The following is a 21543-nucleotide window of genomic DNA, read 5'->3' on the forward strand; positions in this document are numbered from 1 at the left end:
CCCAAAATATTGATCCGTAGTCAGGGTGTGTCAGCGTATTTTGCGCATGGCATCCTCCGTATGTAATCCGTATGGCATCCGTACTGCGAGATTTTCGTGCAGGCTTGCAAAACCGACATCTAATGGATTTATGTGCTCAAATGTTCGGGAAAACATATATACAGTATATATATATATATATATATATATATATATATATATATATATATATATATATATATATATGTCATTGAGACACATATATATATATATATTCTGTATTTAGATTTCATTCAGCGCGATATCTGTGAACAGCCGGTAATTCAATTGCCGGCTTTTCATTTCTCCTGCACAAACCCGACAGGATATGAGACATGGTTTACATACAGTAAACCATCTCATATCCCCATTTTTTTTGCATATTCCACACTACTAATGTTAGTAGTGTGTATGTGCAAAATTTCAGCGCTGTAGCTGCTAAAATAAAGGGTTAAATGGCGGAAAAAATTGGCGTGGGCTCCCGCGCAATTTTCTCCGCCAGAGTGGTAAAGCCAGTGACTGAGGGCAGATATTAATAGCCTAGAGAGGGTCCATGGTTATTGCCCCCCCCCTGGCTACAAACATCTGCCCCCAGCCACCCCAGAAAAGGCACATCTGGAAGATGCGCCTATTCTGGCACTTGGCCACTCTCTTCCCACTCCCTGTAGCGGTGGGATATGGGGTAATGAAGGGTTAATGCCACCTTGCTATTGTAAGGTGACATTAAGCCAGATTAATAATGGAGAGGCGTCAATTATGACACCTATCCATTATTAATCCAATTGTTTGAAAGGGTTAAAAAACACACACACACACACACACACACACACACACACACACACACACACACACACACACACACACACACACACACACATGATTTAAAAGTATTTTAATGAAATAAACACAGCGGTTGTTTTAATAATTTATTGCTCTCTCAATCCATTTGCAGGCCCTCGCTTGGCAAAATAATAAACGCACAAGATACATACCCTCAGCTGAACCGTCACGTCCCACGAGGTAATCCATCTGAAGGGGTTAACTAATATTACAGGCACGAGCTGCGATAAACCACTCGCTCGTGCCTGTAATCCCCGGGTGCTGAAGGGAAAGCTGGATCTGTACTTACATTGAGTCGCGGTGATGCGCCCCTGCTGGATGTTCTCATGAACTGCAGCCTGGGAACTTTTTCCCACGCTCCAGGTCATATGAGGACATCCACCAGGGGGCGCATCACCGCGACTGAAGGAAATGTAGGTCAATGACCTACATTTCCTTCATTCGCCGGGGAATTACAAGCACGAGCACACAGCTGCATTAGCAGGGCTCCTGCCTGTAAAATAATTAACCCCTTCAGATGGATTACCTCGTGGGATGTGACGGTTCAGCTGAGGGTATGTATCTTGTGCGTTTATTATTTTGCCAAGCGAGGGCCTGCAAATGGATTGAGAGAGCAATAAATTAAAACAACCGCTGTGTTTATTTCATTAAAATACTTTTAAATCATGTGTGTGTGTTTTTAACCCTTTCATACAATTGGATTAATAATGGATAGGTGTCATAATTGACGCCTCTCCATTATTAATCTGGCTTAATGTCACCTTACAATAGCAAGGTGGCATTAACCCTTCATTACCCCATATCCCACCGCTACAGGGAGTGGGAAGAGAGTTGCCAAGTGCCAGAATAGGCGCATCTTCCAGATGTGCCTTTTCTGGGGTGGCTGGGGGCAGATGTTTGTAGCCAGGGGGGGGGGGCCAATAACCGTGGACCCTCTCCTGGCTATTAATATCTGCCCTCAGTCACTGGCTTTACCATTCTGGCGGAGAAAATTGCGCGGGAGCCCACGACAATTTTTTCCGCCATTTAACCCTTTATTTTAGCAGCTACAGCGCTGAAATTTTGTACATACACACTACTAACATTAGTAGTGTGGAATATACAAAAAAAATGGGGATATGAGATGGTTTACTGTATGAAAACCATGTCTCATATCCTGTCGGGTTTGTGCAGGAGAAATGAAAAGCCGGCAATTGAATTACCGACTTTTCACTAACACCGCTGCGTATTTCTCGCAAGTCACACTGCTGGTCCGTGTGGAATCCGTATTTTTCTCGCCCCCATAGACTTTCATTGGCGATTTTTTTGCGCAATACGCTGACAAACGCAGCATGCTGCGATTTTGTACGGCCGTAGAAAGCCGTATAATACTGAACCGTAATATACGGCTAATAGGAGCAGCCCCATTGAGAATAATTGTGCCGTATGTAATGCGAGTTTTACGGACGTAGTTTCTGCGCTCATACGTCCGTAAAACTCGCATGTGTGACGCCGGCCTAATACTGCCCCTATGTACAAGAATATACCGTAACTACTATAATACTGCTCCCTATGTACAAGAATATAACTACTATAATACTGCTCCTATGTACAAGAATACTATAATGTTGCTCTACAGATTGGAACAAGCAGTTGAAATTTCTGGTGTAGTTCTTGAAATGTATGAGGCCATTAGGTGCATCCAGGTTAAAGATATTGTGTAGTTTAGGAAACACATTTTCATGACCCTGTTAGGGAACTCCATGTTAATAGAGGTCTGGATCCTCCTCTCGATAGACCTGTCGTACATTACACATGTGCTGTGGGACACAATGTATTGCAGGTTTAATCTCATGGGTCCTCTCTAGGGATTGTGATGATGCCTTTAATAGATACAGTTTGGTATTTTCCTGGATGATGGCCTTCTCCGCTACTGTGTGTTTCCTAGTGGGGGCACTGGACCTCCCGATGCTCGTGCTGGAGATATTCTTGGAACGTGTTCCCAGACTTTCTGTATTTGGACATTTTCGCTTGTCGGCCTCGCACTGATTTGTGTTAGATGAAAGCTCCAACCAAGAAGTAATGGGATTTGGGGGATGTGGCGCTGTGGGGAATATAATGCTGCTTTCTATCTCCGCCACATGGAGTGAAGTCTGCGAGTAATAAACCACAGACGACAAGTTCAGGAGAACAGCCAGAAGTGTCCACATGGGTATGTGGCACACCACGATGAGAAAGAGAAGAAGTGACAACCAACCAAAAAGTAGATGACATTTAAAGGGGCGGTTACTGCAGAATGTACTTTTTGCGTTTCCAGTGTTGGAACGCCAGTGTTGAGCGCCATCTATTACTTCCTGTTATCAGCCATTTCAGCATGGTGAGAAGATGTCTGCAGGACGGGTGAATGCAGTTATGAGCTATTTAGGCTTAGGAGAGGATGACACACTTTGTTCTATCTGCGGCCAATCCGTGCTCCTACCATGTTTGACGGACGTGGTACCTACTGGCACCCACCTGGATCCAGGCCGCTCTGCACTGACCCAGCAAGAGCGAACGCCAGCAATCAACCAGCAGCAGAATGGCTGTAGCTGGGTAACTGGCTGAAAGACAGGATCAGAAAACCAATCAATAATGCGTTACTCAAGTCACAGGACCACTGCAGCCAATCACACGAGGCAGCGGTCCTGCTGCTGGTGAAACGCTGACGTCTCTCCCCTTCACATCACATTGCCATGGAGCGGCCTGTGCTGGGTCAAGGTGGGTAACAGTAGGTGATTATTACTTGGTTTATTTTTACAGCCACAAGCCCCTGGGCAACTCTTGCTGTTTCCCCACACAACACTTTTAAGAGATTGAACAGCTCTTGTTAAATGAAAGCAGCAGTCTGACTGAAATTGGGAGACTCTTCAGAGAGTTTTCAATAGATGTGTGGGTGAGATCAGTCTATAGGCGGCAGACATCAGGGTTTCAGGGCGCTACAGACTATAAACAGAGGTGGTCATGTTTCCGTAGGTTGTTTATTGCCGCAGTTACCACAAATCTGATCTTGGCCTTCACTAGAGGGAGAATAACATCTGATGCTCTAAGTCACTAGTTACATGGTACAATGTGTGTAACGGAGTATACCCTATATAATATACATAGTAATGGCCAACCTTGTACAACCGTGCCGCCTGCCAACATCACCTTATACACTTTACCCTATAGCCACTCTAGCCTGCCATCAAGGTTCTAGCTGCTCAAAGATAGATAGATAGATAGATAGATAGATAGATAGATAGATAGATAGATATGGGATAGATAGATATGGGATAGATATGAGATAGATAGAATAGATAGATAGATAGATATGGGATAGATAGATAGAATAGATATATATATGAGATAGATAGATATGGGATAGATATGAGATAGATAGAATAGATATATATGAGATAGATAGATAGATAGATAGATAGATAGATAGATAGATAGATAGATAGATAGATAGATAATTGCTGCTGAAAGTCATGAATTAGGCATCCGCTTTTTTTTTTTACTTAAGCATTTTTAGTGCTGCCCTCTTTCTGGATTAAAGATAGATTAATCGATAGACAGAAAGATACAATAGATTGATAAACAGGCAGACAGATAGCTGGATCCGATAAAGATAGATAACCAATGGAAAAGCACCAGAAGATGAAACTTTGTGTATACGGCCACAAACAGAATCCAACCGTTGCAATAAAGATGAAATAGATCACTCCAATAAATTAGGAAAATAAACCTGAGAAGGTTCTGGGACAGAACTGATGGGCTTATAAAAGTCCACATTTTTTCACAGAATTTATTTGAGCGCTGCCCCCTTTTTTACATTGATAGAGTCACTGCCTCATTTAATCTTGTGGCTATGTGATTGGGCCGGTGACCATTAGACAATTTGCTTTTTCGTTTTCTTCTACATAGAAGATGAATCTTATGCCAGGGGGTCCATATGAAATATGGCTGCGGACATTCTGTATCCATATCCCCCTTCTCCCCAGCTCCCATCCAATAGTCCCCGGAGCTGTCCCCCGGTCCTTGGCTCTGGGACTTACCTTTTTGGAGAGGCCCTGGACGGTCACCTCCATGCCTGGACAGTCGTGCCAGCGTCCCCTCTTGCTGCTGACTGCTCGCTGGCTCCGCGCGCTCTGCACAGTCACCACACGCTCAGCTGCAGCACATCTGGCTGACACACAGTCCAGGAAGTTTCTGGCAAGGTGGAATGGTCTGTGCAAGCGCTGATAAGAAGGCAAGGAAAAGTAGCGTAAAATACCAACCAGAATATTACAAAAATATTTATACAGAAAATAATAAAAAAGTAAAGCTTCTCACTCAGGAAGGTAGGACTGCGACATTTTCCAAGAATGCAGTCTTGTTCATCTGCTGTGGTAAGCTCAGGTTCTTGCTCACACCCAGGAATATTTCTTCACCTTTTTAGCTTCAGTTTTAGAGAAGACGAGGTTCTGTTTTCATGTTCTTCGGAAGTCGACCTAGATTTTTAAGATCACCTCAGTCTACGATGAAGACTAGAGACCCAAGTGTGATCCATAGAGGTGTGAACACAGGAAGGTCCCGAGGATTCCTCTAGGGCAGTGTTTCTCAACTCCAGTCCTCAAGACCCCACAACAGGTCATGTTTTCAGGATTTCCTTAGTATTGCACAGGTGATAATTTCATCACCTGCTCAAGCATTAATTCCATCGCCTGTGCAATACTAAGGAAATCCTGAAAACATGACCTGTTGTGGGGTCTTGAGGACTGGAGTTGAGAAACACTGCTCTAGGGGTGAGGAGCCTTGCAAGCCAAGCTGTGGTCAAAGGTGGCCTTGTAATTTGGGTTGTAAGTGCGCCTCTAGACCTCGGGCCCACAATGTGGGGGGATGTTCTTCAATAAAAACTCCATAACATTTATCATCTACTGGTGACGGGCGCTGCAAACCCACGTGTAGAGGCCACAGCTGCCACTGATCTATAAACATGGTCGAATTTTACCATTTCACGATGACAGAGGGCTGGTGTACTTATTTCTTATTTCACAAAGGTTTATTCAACCATTCTGACGTGGATTTATCAAGTTTAAACTCAACCTCTACTAAAACAAACTGATCAGCTACCCCTCAGGGTTCCTCCTCCCTGTTGATATCTCATGCTGCTCAGTAGCAGCTGCAGCTGGTCACCGTAGCTAGGCAGAGACTGAAAACACTTTGGCCTTCGATTTATCAAATCCTTTTTTTGCCTAAAAAACAAAAATTAAACACTTTGAAAAGTAACAAAATGTTTGCATTTTAGACATTTTCAGGCAGCTCCGCCATAATGAGCGGAAAGGATCAGGAGCCGTGGTGTAGCTACGCCCGCTGGCCAAGTTCATCAATAGTGCTGGCGTCTCTTACTTCAGAGATATTACTCTGATCCCCAACTGGGGTAACATTTCTGGTGAGGCACAAGCCACTGGTAAGATGTGCCAAATTCATTTAGTGATGCGCACCTCTTAATGAATTTGGCGCCTCTTGTTCTTGCACTCCCGTCATTATGACTGGGGTACGAAGCTTCAATGTTAATGAATCGGGGCCCTGGGCTCCTGAGCTCTCGCACTACTTGGACTCATTAAATGTTGATTATTGGGAAATCTGCCTCACTTACGCTGTCTTACTCCACTAATGACCACGTCTCAGCACCTCCCTTCTGTGTAACTTGTGGACCACTGCCTGGAGCCAAGTGTAATCCGCTACTAACAGCAAAAGATGGATTACTGGAAGTCTTTGCTCCTGCTCTCCTGTCTGTCACAATCGATACAGGCATTACAGATATAACATTTCCAGTTTGGGAATGGTAAGATGCAATGCATGCCGGGAAGTGAAGTAAAGGAAGTTCCAGAACCTATTATACTGGCAGAATGCTGATGATGAGGAATCACAATTTAGAGTGTGTGAGAATCTAAATATCTCCTGGATTGGGACGCGCACCAAAAACAGTTATACCGTGTTGTAGGGGATAAGGCAACACCACCATGATGTCCTACAGGTTTTGTGTGAAAGGACTGAAGTACTTGAAGGGAACATGGTGAGAACATACAAGCTCCATGGAGATGTTGTACTTAGACTCAACTGTGACCAGCTGGTTAGTCTAGACTCGATAAAGGGTCGTCTACCCCAGACTGTCCATACATGTAGTCTACATTGATCATACATGGTGACCATAGTTTGAAGATTTTAAAGGGGACGTCTACCTAAATGTTTTCGATAATGCCGCTTGGGCTGGGTGCTGACATGACTGCTGCCGAGTGACCTTTTCCCATAGCCAGCCCAGCTCTCAGTGGAAATGCCTGACAATCTGGTTGCTATGGCTTTTACATGGGATTGTCAGACAGCGTGTCCATGAGGCGAGATGGATGAAAGGACCCCGCATTGCGTGACACGCCGAGTCAGTTCTGACGGGCTGATGCCTGTAGTCCAGCCTGAACGTGCAGAAGGCGAGTGGCGGACAGCACCGAAGCACCCACTCCCAACGGTTCTTGACTGTGATGATGAAGAGACACTCGCCACAGCCGTAGAAGTGAATAATTCACCGGCCCCAGGGAAGTGTCGGGGCCTGAAGTGAAAGAGGGCAGATTCATCGGACCAAACTATTCTCTCGCCTCCTATCAGTCAACCTGAACTACACTGGTCAGAGCGAACGACAGACAGAGTACCTCCCACTCGGTTATTAACAAGACCAATTTATTTTGCAACTAATTATTGCAATGGAAGAATGTGAAGGAACCCTCGCCCGTGGAATGGCGAGTTCAAGGAGGAAGACCGGGCTGCGGGTCTGGAACTGCTGTTGTTGGAGGGAATGCAATTGTAGCCGGAGCGAGCCGATAACCTTGGTGAAGAGGGCATGGCCAGGGACAGTAAGCAACAAGGTGCTGCGCAGGAACAGAGAAGGGCTTCCCGCCAGAACATAAGACAGGTGCAGCCGCTGTGAGGGGAGCGACAGGCCGCGGCGTGAGAGCCTCACCCATACCGGCGGGTGAGCAGGGGAACACGCCCGAGACAGAGCATCGCAGTAGACATCCTGTCGGCTGACACCCAGAGAGGCGCGCGCCGGACAGAGCATCGCAGTGCAGCCATTCAGGTGATGAGAGCTGCCAACGCGACATCTTGATCCTTTTGCTCTGCAGCTATATGGACTAGGGGCTCAGCGGGCAAAACTGAAGACTGCCCGCTGCCGCCAGAAGCAGGACCGTGTGCTGGCGAGGACGCCAGCAGACACCACACCCACAGCCGCCAGCATCCTGCTACCCACGGAACCTTCAGCGAGTGACAGGCCGTGGAGCCACCATAAGTGCAGCTGTTAACCAAAGACTGTATAGTTGAATAGCAGTTATACGGTTTCCCCTGCCTCCCCTTTTATCTCCCTGCGAGGAGCACATCCCTGTTGTACCATTAAACCATAGTTAACCCCTGCTCTGCACGTCTGTGTCACTGCATCCAAGTACCTGCTCACATCCATAGCAACCAGTCCGTTTTAGATTACCGTGAAACACACATCTAAACTGAATCGCCGCGTTGTGACAAGTGCTTCTGAGCGCAGACTTCCTGCCCCCCCAAGATGTTCGCTTATGTTGTGGTTCTCTAAAAATAAAATAAAAATGACAAAAGCAAAAAAGAGGAAAGAGAAGCGCGCAGCTGACACCAGCGGATATGTGCAACATCCTGACTGACGGCCAATTCCTGGACCTACCCGCAATGGTGAACGCTGCGGCATCACCCACAGTCCATAATAAGGGCCAGAGGCAACTTCAAGGACAAATCCACCCGTGTTTCATTTCCATACCAATGATGGGGGAATGGTTCGCAAGCCACGTGGCACAAAGATAGTATATAGTAGGTTTTCCTACACTCGGTTATTTCATTCTGATGCCCCATCCATCAGATCTCAGGAGGGAGCACTGGGTATCTATCACTATGGGAGGAGCTCATCGTCGCCCCCTACTGATGACTAATGTACTGGTTCTAAGATTCCAAATGGAGCAGGGGTGGAAAGTGCCAACTGCCCTGAGGTGTCCAAGGCCAGCACCAGGGTGTCACATCTCACACTTGTTAATCAGAGCAGATTGAGAGTGTGGTTATCCCCGCCAGTGAGGACACTGCTCCTCCCTTTTCACAATGTAGGAGATGTAGTGAGGCCAGAGGGTGAGATTAGGACTCCATTATTACCAGCCTGTGTGCCCAGTTCAGCATGCTTCCTATCTGACGCTGTCCCAGCCGATATACACCAAGCTGCAGATTACCTACACAGCGTAACATCCAGCAGGGCGGCGACACACAATGACCACAACACAGAGGGGCAGTGTAATCCATTTATTATTAAAAAAAAAAAAAGAAAAAAAAAAAAAAGGTAGAATTTATATGATCCTGCCACAAGTGAAAAGACCCATCCGATGGCCGAGACGCTGGACGTCTGCCAGGTGTTATATCGACCCTACGGAGCAGCAAAGCTGGAGTTAAGGGGCGGTCAGGTATTATTGGTGACTTAGTGGTCACGAAGAAGTACCGCACCTCATGTCCTACCACCTACGAGGCTTCAGTTACACCCTGCACAGCGTTGCTCCTGGGACACGTCCACATTTAATCGAGAAGCCAGGGGCCCTTTGTATTTGGATCAGTGGGAGCCCATAGGTCAGAAATCCCCTGATTATAAGGAGATGACATGTTCCAGCAATATACAATAAGACAGGAATACCGCAATGTGAGAGACGACCCATCATGGACGGGTGCGCACTAACAATAGCGCAGGTCATGATGAGCGATGGGGGGCACTGTGGGGGGAGAACGCAGTCAGTGATGGAGGGCTGACATCCCGTGTACCTCTCCTTGTGGGTTGTCAGGGATTGTGGCTGGCAGAGACCATAATAAAATAAAGCCCGGGCAGGTGCGTGCTGGAGATGTCACATCGGGGGGGGGCGCTCCGGCATCACTTCTACCTTATCATTAATTGAGAATTTTTTTTTTTTTTTTTTAATTAGTCTGTGGTTGACCTGCGGTACCAGAACCGGGCTCGGAAGTCGTCGCTGCAGGTCATGAATCCGGGGTTAGTGGGAGAGTGGACGATGCAGCGGACAATGTTATTGTGCCCTAAGGAGAGGAGGTTGCGGCGCTCGGACGTCCGGGAATCCCAGCAACACAAGCTGATTGTCCTTTCGTCTGGGAGCAGGATGTAGTCTTCTGTATGGTTGAATACGGCCTGGGTCCTGTGTACCTGCCTGCCGCTGAGCCCGGCACCTGCAGATGGAAAAGAGGTGTTTATAGGGGTTCAGTACCAAGCCTACAACCAACAAGGGTTAATGGTCACATCTGCACCACAAATGGCTTCTGTCCTATGTTCTGCCTGGTAGATAATCTGTACTGTAGTGCCCCCTGCTGTTCACAAGCGGTAACTCGCACATACCAAACTAATAATGATACAGGAGTGAGACACCCATACTAAATCCTTGACCCCTTCACAAACATGTACCTAAGCTTGCTCTATAGATGGTGTGCACTGTCTGTGTCACACAGCCTGCACCTAAACAACAGAATTGCTATTTAACCTCTTAGATACTGCTTTTACCGGTAACTGCTGGTTCAATGGAAAGGGAAGACCTTTAAAAATTTTTTTAATAGTAAAAAAAAACCAACAAAAAAAACCCCCAGAAGTGATAAACTCATTTCAACTCCAAAAGAAATGCAATAAAAAGATCAAAAAGTCATACGTAACCCAAACTGTTAGCAAGCAATACAACAGACCGCCATGCGAAAACCAAGCCCTTACACAGCCTCCTCAACAGAAACAACATTATTATGGGTCTCAAAAAATGAAGACAAGGCTATTTTTTTGTTGTTGCAAAATGTTGAAAAAAATAAAATTAAAAAAAATAAATAAATCAGTAAATACAGTATAACCCCCCCCCAGAAATTTGGGGTCGCTGTAATAGTACAGATCTGGCACCCGGGCCTTACCTGTGTACTTGACCAGCATTCGGCCGGTGGAGATCTCCCACAGCTTGGCCACAGAGTCCTTGCCGTTGGACAGAATGTATTTGGAATTTTTGGAGAAGATGGCGGAGCAGACTTCGGCCCCGTCGTGCGCCTTCTCGTAGGTGGTGATGCAGCGGTTGGAGACCCCGTCCCAGAGTTTGATGCTGCCGTCTTTGCTGCAGGTGACGTAGGTGTTGGCGGATGGATTGTAGTGGACGGAGCAGATGGCATCCGTGTGCTGGTCTTGGGGGTTACAGGAGACGAAGCACTGGAAGGTGTTGATATCGTAGAGGCGCAGCGTGGGGTGCTGGGTGCCCACAATGATGTAGTCTCCCGACGGGTGGAAGGAGATGGAGCGCAGCATTTCTGCTTCCTGGAGAATTAGATCACGGCAGTGTTAGAGTACAGGCTCCGCAGGGAACATCTGTGCATAATTATTCTATATTTAACACACATTTTAAAGGGAACCTGTCACCCCGTTTTTTCAGTACGAGATAAAAATACCGTTAAATAGGGCCTGAACTGTGCATTACAATAGTGTATTTTGTGTACCCTGATTCCCCACCTATGCTGCCGAAATACCTTACAAAAGTCGCCGTTTTCGCCTGTCAATCCAGGTGGTCAGGTCAAATGGGCGTGGTGACATCGCTGTTTCTTCCCCCAGATCTTGCTTATCTTTCCGTTGGTGGCGCAGTGGTTTGCGCATGCCCAACTGCCGAATCCACAGCGCAGGTGAAGAAAAAGAGCGCGATTCCCCGGTGAACGGTGGGGGCGGCCATCTTCCTGAGGCCGCGCGTGCGCAGATGGAGTGCTCTGCTGCCCGGAGCTTCAGGAAAATAGCCACGGGATGCCGCGCGTGCGCAGATGGAGATCACGGCGGCCATTTTCCTGAAGCCCCGGGCAGCAGAGCGCTCCATCTGCGCATGCGCGGCCTCAGGAAGATGGCCGCCCCCACCGATCACCAGGGGAATAGCGCAGATCGCGCTCTCTTTTCCCTTCACCAGCGCTGTGGATTCGGCAGTTGGGCATGCGCAAACCACTGCGCCACCAACGGAAAAATAAGCAAGATCTGGGGGAAGAAACAGCGATGTCACCACGGCCATTTGACCTGACCACCTGGATTGACAGGCGAAAACGGCGACTTTGGTAAGGTATTTCGGCAGCATAGGTGGGAAATCAGGGTACACAAAATACACTATTGTAAAGCACAGCTCAGGCCCTATTTAACGGTATTTTTATCTCATACTGAAAAAACGGGGTGACAGGTTCCCTTTAAGTAGAGGTGATAGTATGACCGTAGTGTTCTGTAACCGCCACAATCTCATTACTATATATGACTGATATCTGCTGTAATACCACATATCATCCGGTGTTCACACACACTGTCTGCATACACCTGGTTCTGCCAGTTTTCATACTGGGAGATGTCCTATTTATGCCAAAGTGTATAGTCATCTCATGTAGAAAAAGATCAGCAGAATAGTGAGTGCAGCTCTGGAGTATAATACAGGATGTAACTCAGGATCAGTACAGGATAAGTAATGTATGTACACAGTGACTGCACCAGCAGAATAGTGAGTGCAGCTCTGGGGTATAATACAGGACGTAACTCAGGATCAGTACAGGATCAGTAATGTAATGTATGTACACAGTGACTCCACCAGCAGAATAGTGAGTGCAGCTCTGGAGTATAATACAGGATGTAACTCAGGATCAGTACAGGATAAGTAATGTAATGTATGTACACAGTGACTCCACCAGCAAAATAGTGAGTGCAGCTCTGGGGTATAATACAGGATGTAACTCAGGATCAGTACAGGATAAGTAATGTAATGAATGTACACAGTGACTGCACCAGCAGAATAGTGAGTGCAGCTCTGGAGTATAATACAGGATGTAACTCAGGATCAGTACAGGATAAGTAATGTAATGTATGTACACAGTGACTGCACCAGCAGAATAGTGAGTGCAGCTCTGGAGTATAATACAGGATGTAACTCAGGATCAGTACAGGATAAGTAATGTAATGTATGTACACAGTGACTGCACCAGCAGAATAGTGAGTGCAGCTCTGGAGTATAATACAGGATGTAACTCAGGATCAGTACAGGATAAGTAATGTAATGAATGTACACAGTGACTGCACCAGCAGAATAGTGAGTGCAGCTCTGGAGTATAATACAGGATGTAACTCAGGATCAGTACAGGATAAGTAATGTAATGTATGTACACAGTGACTGCACCAGCAGAATAGTGAGTGCAGCTCTGGAGTATAATACAGGATGTAACTCAGGATCAGTACAGGATAAGTAATGTAATGTATGTACACAGTGACTGCACCAGCAGAATAGTGAGTGCAGCTCTGGAGTATAATACAGGATGTAACTCAGGATCAGTACAGGATAAGTAATGTAATGTATGTACACAGTGACTGCACCAGCAGAATAGTGAGTGCAGCTCTGGAGTATAATACAGGATGTAACTCAGGATCAGTACAGGATAAGTAATGTAATGAATGTACACAGTGACTGCACTGTAAAAGTTGTTAACTTATTTCTTGTAGCACCCAACTGACCACTAGGGGCACTACAGGTGCAGTACTCGCTGCGGTCAGGAATGTTATATGCAGATGCTGCTCACAGACACAAACTGATGAGGTCACTAAATGGCGCAATTATCAGGAGAGGACACAGATGCTGGTGCGGAGACCAGGAGAACACCTTATTGTCTCTGAGCTCAGATGAAATCATATGGGGATCAATACTGCAATGTACTGCAAAGATGCAATAATGGATCTCGATGTAGTAGAGACCCTTCACATTGTCAATGTCACCAGCACCTGACGTTGTGCCATCAGTAGGTGAGTCACTGCGGCAGCAACTGAGATCTCTGGAGAAGAATGAACTTGCAAACCCCGAAGACCTTTAAAAACCTTCCAAGATTCTAGTGTAACGTGAAGTGTTGCTTCTACATGTGGACCTAATGCTGGATTATCATAGTCATGCAGTAATCTCTCCGGCTCCATCTGACAAGAGATTTAGGAGAGACCCCATTGTGCGCTGGATAGGACCCCTGCAAGTATAATACAGTGATCCTATGCAGGATAGCTGCTCATGGCTGGATGGCTGCCTTCTCGACTGTCCCATCGTGCGAGCAGAGAAGCCTCTCCATAACTGGTGTCAGATGGGAGGGAGGATTTGAGTGTAGCCCCCAAGGTGAAGCTCTGAGTTACTCAGCGCCACTTGAAGTAGTTCTGATAGGACCAGCAGATTAGAGAATAAGGGGGTCTGGGTGGTCACCCACCTGGATGTACTTGAAGGCTCTCTTAGCTGATGGTTTTGAGTAGTCGAACAACTTTAGGGTGTAGTCTTTGGAGCCGGAGGCGAGAATCTGCTCTGTGGGGTGAAAAGCTAAACATGTGACTTCATCCACGTGATCATAGAGAGTGCGGATGACGGGATGGTTCTCCATGTTCTGCTGTGCGGTCTCATTCATCATGACCTGAGAGTCGAATACAGGAGAGAAAGCATTAATATAGGTTTCTCCACAGAAAATGCCAGACAATGTCTAATAGATGTGACTCCCAGCCCTGGAATACTGGAAATAAGTGTCCCTGACCCTCGTCCTGCCTACTGAGGCAGCCACTGGCGGAGAAGACATGCATAGGTGTCAGTTCTATCTCCATAAACATAAGGATGAATGACCTCGGGGAGATCAAAACATGTTCCTTCCCGGTGAAAGACCTGGCTATTCATTGCTTGCGTTGAGAAACAGGTGATGGTGTCTCCGCGGCTTTTCGACATGCATTTGCATATTTCCCTTTGGGGATGGGGGCAGTGTTCTGGATCACTGCGTTGAGAAACACGTGATGGTGTCTCCGCAGTGTTGGATGTTTTGATCTCCCCGAGGTCATTCATCCTCATGTTTATAGCCTTTTCACTAGGCACTGCTCCTAATAGCCAGTTTCCTACTCCCCACTGATGAGGGGCAAATACCCCGAAACAGCTGTCTGTGGATGGATACCATGTTTTGGCATAGGTGGTTTTCCTTTCTTGGATGCTGCCCTTTCCATGGTTGTTCCTTCTCGGTGAAAGACCTAGCTATTCATTGCTTGCATTGAGAAACACGTGATGGTGTCTCCGCGGCTTTTCTACATGCATTCTATCTCCATAACACCCACAGAAGTGATGGGACTGCTCTCTACATGTGTGCAGACCACCCTCCTTTCATCCTCCGCCTGGATGTGGAGGCTGCAGTCTCAAACAATATCCATCGCTTCACACATGAGGAGCAGGTACCTCTATCGGCATGGCACTCTTAGCCAGCATGCGCTCCGTGTCGAGGATCTTGATGGAGGCGTCAGCAGAGCCGGTTGCGATCAGCTGGCCATCTCTGCTGTAGGTGGCTACACGACAGGGACCTTTGTGGGAGGTCACATAGCAGGTCTCGTACTCCGACGCCTCTGGGGACATCGTCTGGACATCAGCATCAAACTCAAGGTCGATTCCTGTGCCGGGAGCCACAGTATCAGATCGGCCAATGGCATACTGCACGGCGCTGTCATCGTTCTCCATGCCTGCAAAGAAAAAGGTATATCAAAGCTTAAAGGGAAGCGGTCATAAGTGTTTACCCTTTAAAGGGAATGTGTCAGGTGATTTATGCAGGCAGCATGAACTAGCGCCTGGCTGCACGATTACAGCTAGTTTTTCTCTGACATATTCTGGAACTGCAGTAAAATAAAGTTAGAAGATCCAGTCAGGAACCTTAGCCACCTTAGCCGTAAAACAGAAGCCTGGCCTGCTTCTCCCAGGACTGCTGCAGGGGATTGACAGGTCTCTCCCACAGCGATAGACCTGTCAATCACCTCTAGTACTGCTGGGGAAAAAAAAAAAAGTCTCATCACCAGGTATGTTACCCAGCTGGAGCTAACAAGTTTATATTTTCTGAACTGCTGGAGACTTTCAGAGAAAATTTATACCTGGCCGTAAATGCGCTGTCAGGCCCCAATTCATGCTGCCTGCGGTTTTGATAGCATGAGTTAGGTGCCCTTTAAATTCATAACACTACAAAATATGTGGTGACGAGGCAACGTCAATCATCCCCATGCCTGGTAATGTAATCTATGCCTGAGAAAATCAACCTATACTCCCTCCAGCACCCCATGCCAATGAAGTGTATGATGGGCGTCCCGAGGAAACCACTGCACTCCTGCCGCATCCAAGGTACCTTGTGGGGGAAGGATTGCTGCCAAAATCTCAGGACACTTCAGAAATGCCCTGGTATAAGGGGACACTTAACAAATCCTATACATGAGTGCATTCATCTTCATAGTATGCTTGGCTCAAGATAAGTAGCAGCATGTCTTCAGATTAAATCATCTTTAGTAATAACCTGAATATACTTCCGATAGTCACTCTTGCCAAAGGGTTCTGCTGGCTGTTAGTGAATGCGAGCGTTCTTTTATACCCACAGTATGACTAATAAATCAATGTGAATTTTTGTGCCCTCTGACAGATCATAGCTATACTGGAACATTGCAATGGGTTGATAGTAAAGCCAATAAGCCCCCTATAAGAACATACATTGCCCTTGACCCAATGAACACGCATAACGATCATGGGGTAAATGTATCGCTTATGCCGACATAAAAATCGTCATTATTATCAATAGCACATTGCCTGGTGAACCCATGGAATGTGCTGCCGATTACACAGCACTATACGATGGGCCTTTATTACCAGAATCATACACCCCTACCATGCGGGTCAGGATTCACAGCCCTTTTGAGGTTACATGCGGCTTGTCACAATATTTTTGTAGGCTGTTATTGAAACACAACAGCAGAACGTAGTTCCTCCTCTGCCACTAGGCCATCAGGTCTGATCTACCATATATATTGCCAGCAGATTAAGGTAAAGACAAGTTTAGAGCCTCTGGAAGTTCCCATTCATTAACAGCAAGTAAGTCCTGAAAATGGTAAAGAAATGCGCCATCCATCACCAGTCTGGGGATGCCCCATGTAAGAGTGGGCACTCACAGTGGCAATTTCTTCAAATATCACCCATTAACAAAGCAAGTAACCCGAATGTTCCCTGAAAGGGCCCAACTTTCTAACAAATGTCATAGCCGAACCTTCGGGTTGTGGGATCTCGGCGTATAACCTTCCCGGCCCCTCTTGCAGAGAGAATACACTAACCCGGCACTGACATGTACTTTAGTGCCAGTAACCAGTAAAGTACGGGCAGCTCTGGGTTAGTGCAAAGAGCGAGATCTTGCAACTTCAATGGAGCTGTGAGATCCCACCCTGCATGCCAGGATCCCAGCACCCCAAAGTTTAAAGTCAGGACCGTTCACGAGACATTAGGATCACTTATGACACAGACTTAGATGTTATAGGTTCACCAGTCTGAGGCCGCCGCTCCTTTATTAAACAGGGAAGCCCCAGACTGCTGATATAATGTAAGGCCTGGACGATGGTGGTCCAAATGGGAGACGCAACCCAGTGTAGCAATGAGCCTCAGTCCCTACTGTGGACTCTTCCACTCACCCACTTTAATGAGGTGCAGCAGCTGTTCGGAGGGGGCGCACACCGTGTTCATCTTGGTCTCGCTGATCAGGCCGTTGGCGATGTTTATGTGGCCGTCGTACAGCAGCTGGCTTATGATCAGCTTGTACAGCTGGTGGCGGTCCTTCAGGGTTACCTTATACCGATACATTGTACTGGAGCTGCTGCTGTGTCAGGACGAAGTACAAAACAACACAACTGGAAAAGACAAGGAGACATACGGTCATCCTCATGCCTGGGGAATACACATTATAGCTGCTTACCCCCCATCCAATGTATTGTAAAATAAGACATGCAAAACTCAAGTACTTGGGGGTTTTCCTTTGAGTCTACTTGTCACACACTGCAGTAGTCCTTGACTTTCATCCCCAGTCAGTATATATGTGGCTGCACCAAACTCATTGCACAGGGCAGACATGGCCTGTAGATGGGCTCCTCTGTCAGTGCCACATGAAGTAACAATGACCAGACATGGAGGCGCTGATACCTCAAATGTCATGACTCAATGGGGGCAGCAGCAACACTATGGATGATCACAGAGGCCAGCGTCTGGCTACATATTTCATGTGACTGATGGATACGACAACATTGCCTAGTCAAAAGGGGACACGGGGTCCTCATTAGATTGAATGGTAAGGCTGTTATTTCTATAATGAGTAGCTGTACATCCCCTTCATTAGGTACTATCCAGCCTTTTACAAATGATGGCCCACCCTTAGAACAATCCATGAATACTATATTGGAGGGGATCTGACGCTCAGCACCAATCAACTGATTGAGGGGGCAGTGGAGCTTACCGTTTAGTTAATATAGAATAATGCCACAATACTTAGCCACTGTTACTAAAAGTATTGACTTCCTCCCACGTATCAATTTCGGAAAGTCCTGTGTGTATATAATATACACTCACCGGCCACTTTATTAGGTACACCATGCTAGTAACGGGTTGGACCCCTTTTGCCTTCAGAACTGCCTCAATTCTTCGTGGCATAGATTCAACAAGGTGCTGGAAGCATTCCTCAGAGATTTTGGTCCATATTGACATGATGGCATCACACAGTTGCCGCAGATTTGTCGGCTGCACATCCCAAAGATGCTCCATACAAGGCAGGATGGATCCATGCTTTCATGTTGTTTACGCCAAATTCTGACCCTACCATCCGAATGTCGCAGCAGAAATCGAGACTCATCAGACCAAGCAACGTTTTTCCAATCTTCTACTGTCCAATTTCGATGAGCTTGTACAAATTGTAGCCTCAGTTTCCTGTTCTTAGCTGAAAGGAGTGGTACCCGGTGTGGTCTTCTGCTGCTGTAGCCCATCTGCCTCAAAGTTCGACGCACTGTGCGTTCAGAGATGCTCTTAGGCCTACCTTGGTTGTAACGGGTGGCGATTTGAGTCACTGTTGCCTTTCTATCAGCTCGAACCAGTCTGCCCATTCTCCTCTGACCTCTGGCATCAACAAGGCATTTCCGCCCACAGAACTGCCGCTCACTGGATTTTTTTTCTTTTTCGGACCATTCTCTGTAAACCCTAGAGATGGTTGTGCGTGAAAATCCCAGTAGATCAGCAGTTTCTGAAATACTCAGACCAGCCCTTCTGGCACCAACAACCATGCCACGTTCAAAGGCACTCAAATCACCTTTCTTCCCCATACTGATGCTCGGTTTGAACTGCAGGAGATTGTCTTGACCATGTCTACATGCCTAAATGCACTGAGTTGCCGCCATGTGATTGGCTGATTAGAAATTAAGTGTTAACAAGAAGTTGGACAGGTGTACCTAATAAAGTGGCCAGTGAGTGTATATACCCAGCACCCTGGAATTAATGGGGCTTTACAAATAAATAAATAACAAGGTCTCTGCTGCTACAATATTCTGATCTCAAATGAGGTTGCAAAAACCTGCAGAAAGAGACTCTTTAAAGGGAACCTGTCACCCCCAAAATCGAAGGTGAGCTAAGCCCACCAGCATCAGGGGCTTATCTACAGCATTCTGGACGGGCGGTCTGATCCGATGGGCGTCGCGGTCCGGTCCGGGGTCTCCTATCTTCATAGGATGACGTCCTCTTCTTGTCTTCACGCTGTGGCGCAGGCGTACTTTGTCTGCCTTGTTGAGGGTAGAGCAAAGTACTGCAGTGCGCAGGCGCCGGGCCTCTCTGACCTTTCCCAGCACCTGGGCACTGCAGTACTTTGCTCTGCCCTCAACAGGGCAACCAAAGTACGCCTGTGCCAGAGCCGCAGTGTGAAGACAAAAAGAGGACATCATCGTAAGAAGATGGGAGGCGCCGGACCGTGACACCCATCGGACCGGACCGGACCGCACCGCACCGGGACCGCCCCTGGGTGAGTATAATCTAACCTCTTTTTCTCATCTTTCAGGATACATCGGGGGCATTACAGAATGCTGTAGATAAGCCTCTGATGCCGGTGGGCTTCGCTCACCTTCGATTTTGGGGGTGACAGGTTCCCTTTAAAAAGACTAAATATCTCCTTGAGGCTACGTGCACATGTTGTGGAAAGTCCTGCAGATTTTTCAGGACTGATTTTGGTAAATCCGCAGGTAAAAAGCACTGCGGATTTTATGCATTTTTTGTGCAGATGCCACCTGCGGTTTTACACCTGCGGATTCCTATTATGGAGCACGTGTAAACCGCTGCGGAATCCGCACAAAGAATTGAAATGCTGCGGAATAAACAACGCTACGTTTCCGCGCGTTTTTTTCCGCAGCATGTGCACTGTGGATTTTGTTTTCCACAGGTTTACATGGTACTGTAAACTCATGGAAAACAGCTGCGAATCCACAGCAAAATCTGCAACATGTGCACATAGTCATAGGGCTCGTCTGAGTGCAGTCTGAGAAAAAAACAGCCCAGCTAGGACCAATGTTATCCAATGGGGTAGTGCAGATGGGTAAGTTTTTTCACTGACTGAATGTGGAAAAAAAAGGCAGCACTAGATTCTTCCATAAATCAGAGGAGACTCAGCCATTCGAGTCTATGGTTGCGTAAAATAAATAAATAAATATTTAAAAAAATTGAGTGCCGTGGTATATCCTCTGATACTTACACAGGAAACTGTAGATGATCAATAGCGGCTGCTGTAAATAACGGATTGTGCACGAATGACAAGTGAGGAAAAAACAAATCATCCCACTTATCTGGATACAGCTCAGATTATTTATATGCTTTAGTGAACCTTTAAAAGTATTTTATGGGTTCTAAAATTCCCGCTGTCCCTGGCGAGTATTGTTGTCTGCAGCACTGCAGACAATAGCTGAGCTCAATGATTCTGCCTGTGTAGACAACAACCACCGGTAACAACAGCAGACTCAGGGTTTGGACCTGGGGAGGGGATTAAGGGACAGTTCATTTTTTTTTCTTTTCATAAACAAATTTCAGCCAAGGAAGAAGGGTTTCCCCAAACTGAAAAGCCCTTTAATTGTCACCTCAGAATGCTTTTCCAGGGAGATCAGTAGCACTAACACTTGTCTAAAAGGCGGCCGCTCAGTGGTGTAAAAAGGTGCAGAAACGTGAGATCGACCGGTCAGCTCTCTCTCCAGTCAGCCAGGAGGGACACTGCAGGCAATCATCATTATTTGCATCCACTATTAATGGGTCATATGATCAATTAAAGGACAACTCCACTGTTACATAAAATAGCAGCAAAATCAACAGCAGCCAATCAGATGTCACGTTTCAGCTTTGCAGTCTAACTGGAACATGAAAGCTGCATGCTGATTGGTTGCTATGGGCAACAAAGAATCTCTCTCCAAATCCTACTGAACCACGAGGTCCAGGCGGCCACGTTTAGACTGGACTCCGCTGCTCTATATAAGCTCATAAAATCCATCCTCCATTACACATAACGGCCCTGACCGTGCTAGGAGAACCGCACACAGTCCAATGTAACGCACATACTCACAGTTCGGTTGCCGCTTTGAACGGTAAAAAAAAAAAGGCCGTACGTCACCAGGGAGCGCCGGTCTACCGACAATGACGTCACGATTTGACTCTTAACTGCGCTTGCGCTTTGTATGCACCGCCTCCTCCCTCCTATCTTGCGTCATTACCTCCTTTGCTTACAACGGCTTTTCTTTCCACCAACCAATCAACTTCCAACACCTTC

General features: G+C 46.7%; 2 protein-coding genes across 5 annotated transcripts in view; both read right to left on the bottom strand.

Moving 5' to 3' along the window:
• The window catches only part of CASS4 (Cas scaffold protein family member 4), a 93067-nt gene extending 88028 nt beyond the window's left edge, over positions 1 to 5039 (bottom strand). The window contains exon 1 of one of the 2 annotated variants that reach the window (XM_077253154.1): positions 4914 to 5039. In XM_077253154.1, the coding sequence (XP_077109269.1) occupies positions 4914 to 4946 (33 nt within the window). In that variant the 5' untranslated portion in view covers positions 4947 to 5039. The remainder of the gene's footprint in view (positions 1 to 4913) is intronic. The other variant, XM_077253152.1, reaches the window with a different exon arrangement.
• A 4144-nt stretch (positions 5040 to 9183) lies between these two features.
• CSTF1 (cleavage stimulation factor subunit 1) lies at positions 9184 to 21506 on the bottom strand. 3 transcript variants are annotated; one of them, XM_077253159.1, is made up of 6 exons: positions 21488 to 21506; positions 17402 to 17617; positions 15153 to 15430; positions 14158 to 14355; positions 10837 to 11227; positions 9184 to 10119 (listed from the first exon to the last, which is right to left on the bottom strand). In XM_077253159.1, the coding sequence occupies exons 2-6, from the start codon at positions 17568 to 17570 to the stop codon at positions 9860 to 9862; spliced, it is 1296 nt and encodes a 431-aa protein (XP_077109274.1). In that variant the 5' UTR covers positions 17571 to 17617; positions 21488 to 21506; the 3' UTR covers positions 9184 to 9859. The 3 variants fall into 3 exon arrangements, with proteins under 3 accessions (XP_077109274.1, XP_077109273.1, XP_077109275.1); XM_077253158.1 differs by lacking the exon at positions 21488 to 21506 and adding an exon at positions 21340 to 21467; XM_077253160.1 differs by lacking the exon at positions 21488 to 21506 and adding an exon at positions 20485 to 20503.
• Between the last annotated feature and the right edge of the window lie 37 nt (positions 21507 to 21543).

The sequence above is a fragment of the Ranitomeya variabilis genome, chromosome 4, assembly GCF_051348905.1.
Source record: "Ranitomeya variabilis isolate aRanVar5 chromosome 4, aRanVar5.hap1, whole genome shotgun sequence".
In the NCBI taxonomy this organism is placed as follows: domain Eukaryota; kingdom Metazoa; phylum Chordata; class Amphibia; order Anura; family Dendrobatidae; genus Ranitomeya; species Ranitomeya variabilis.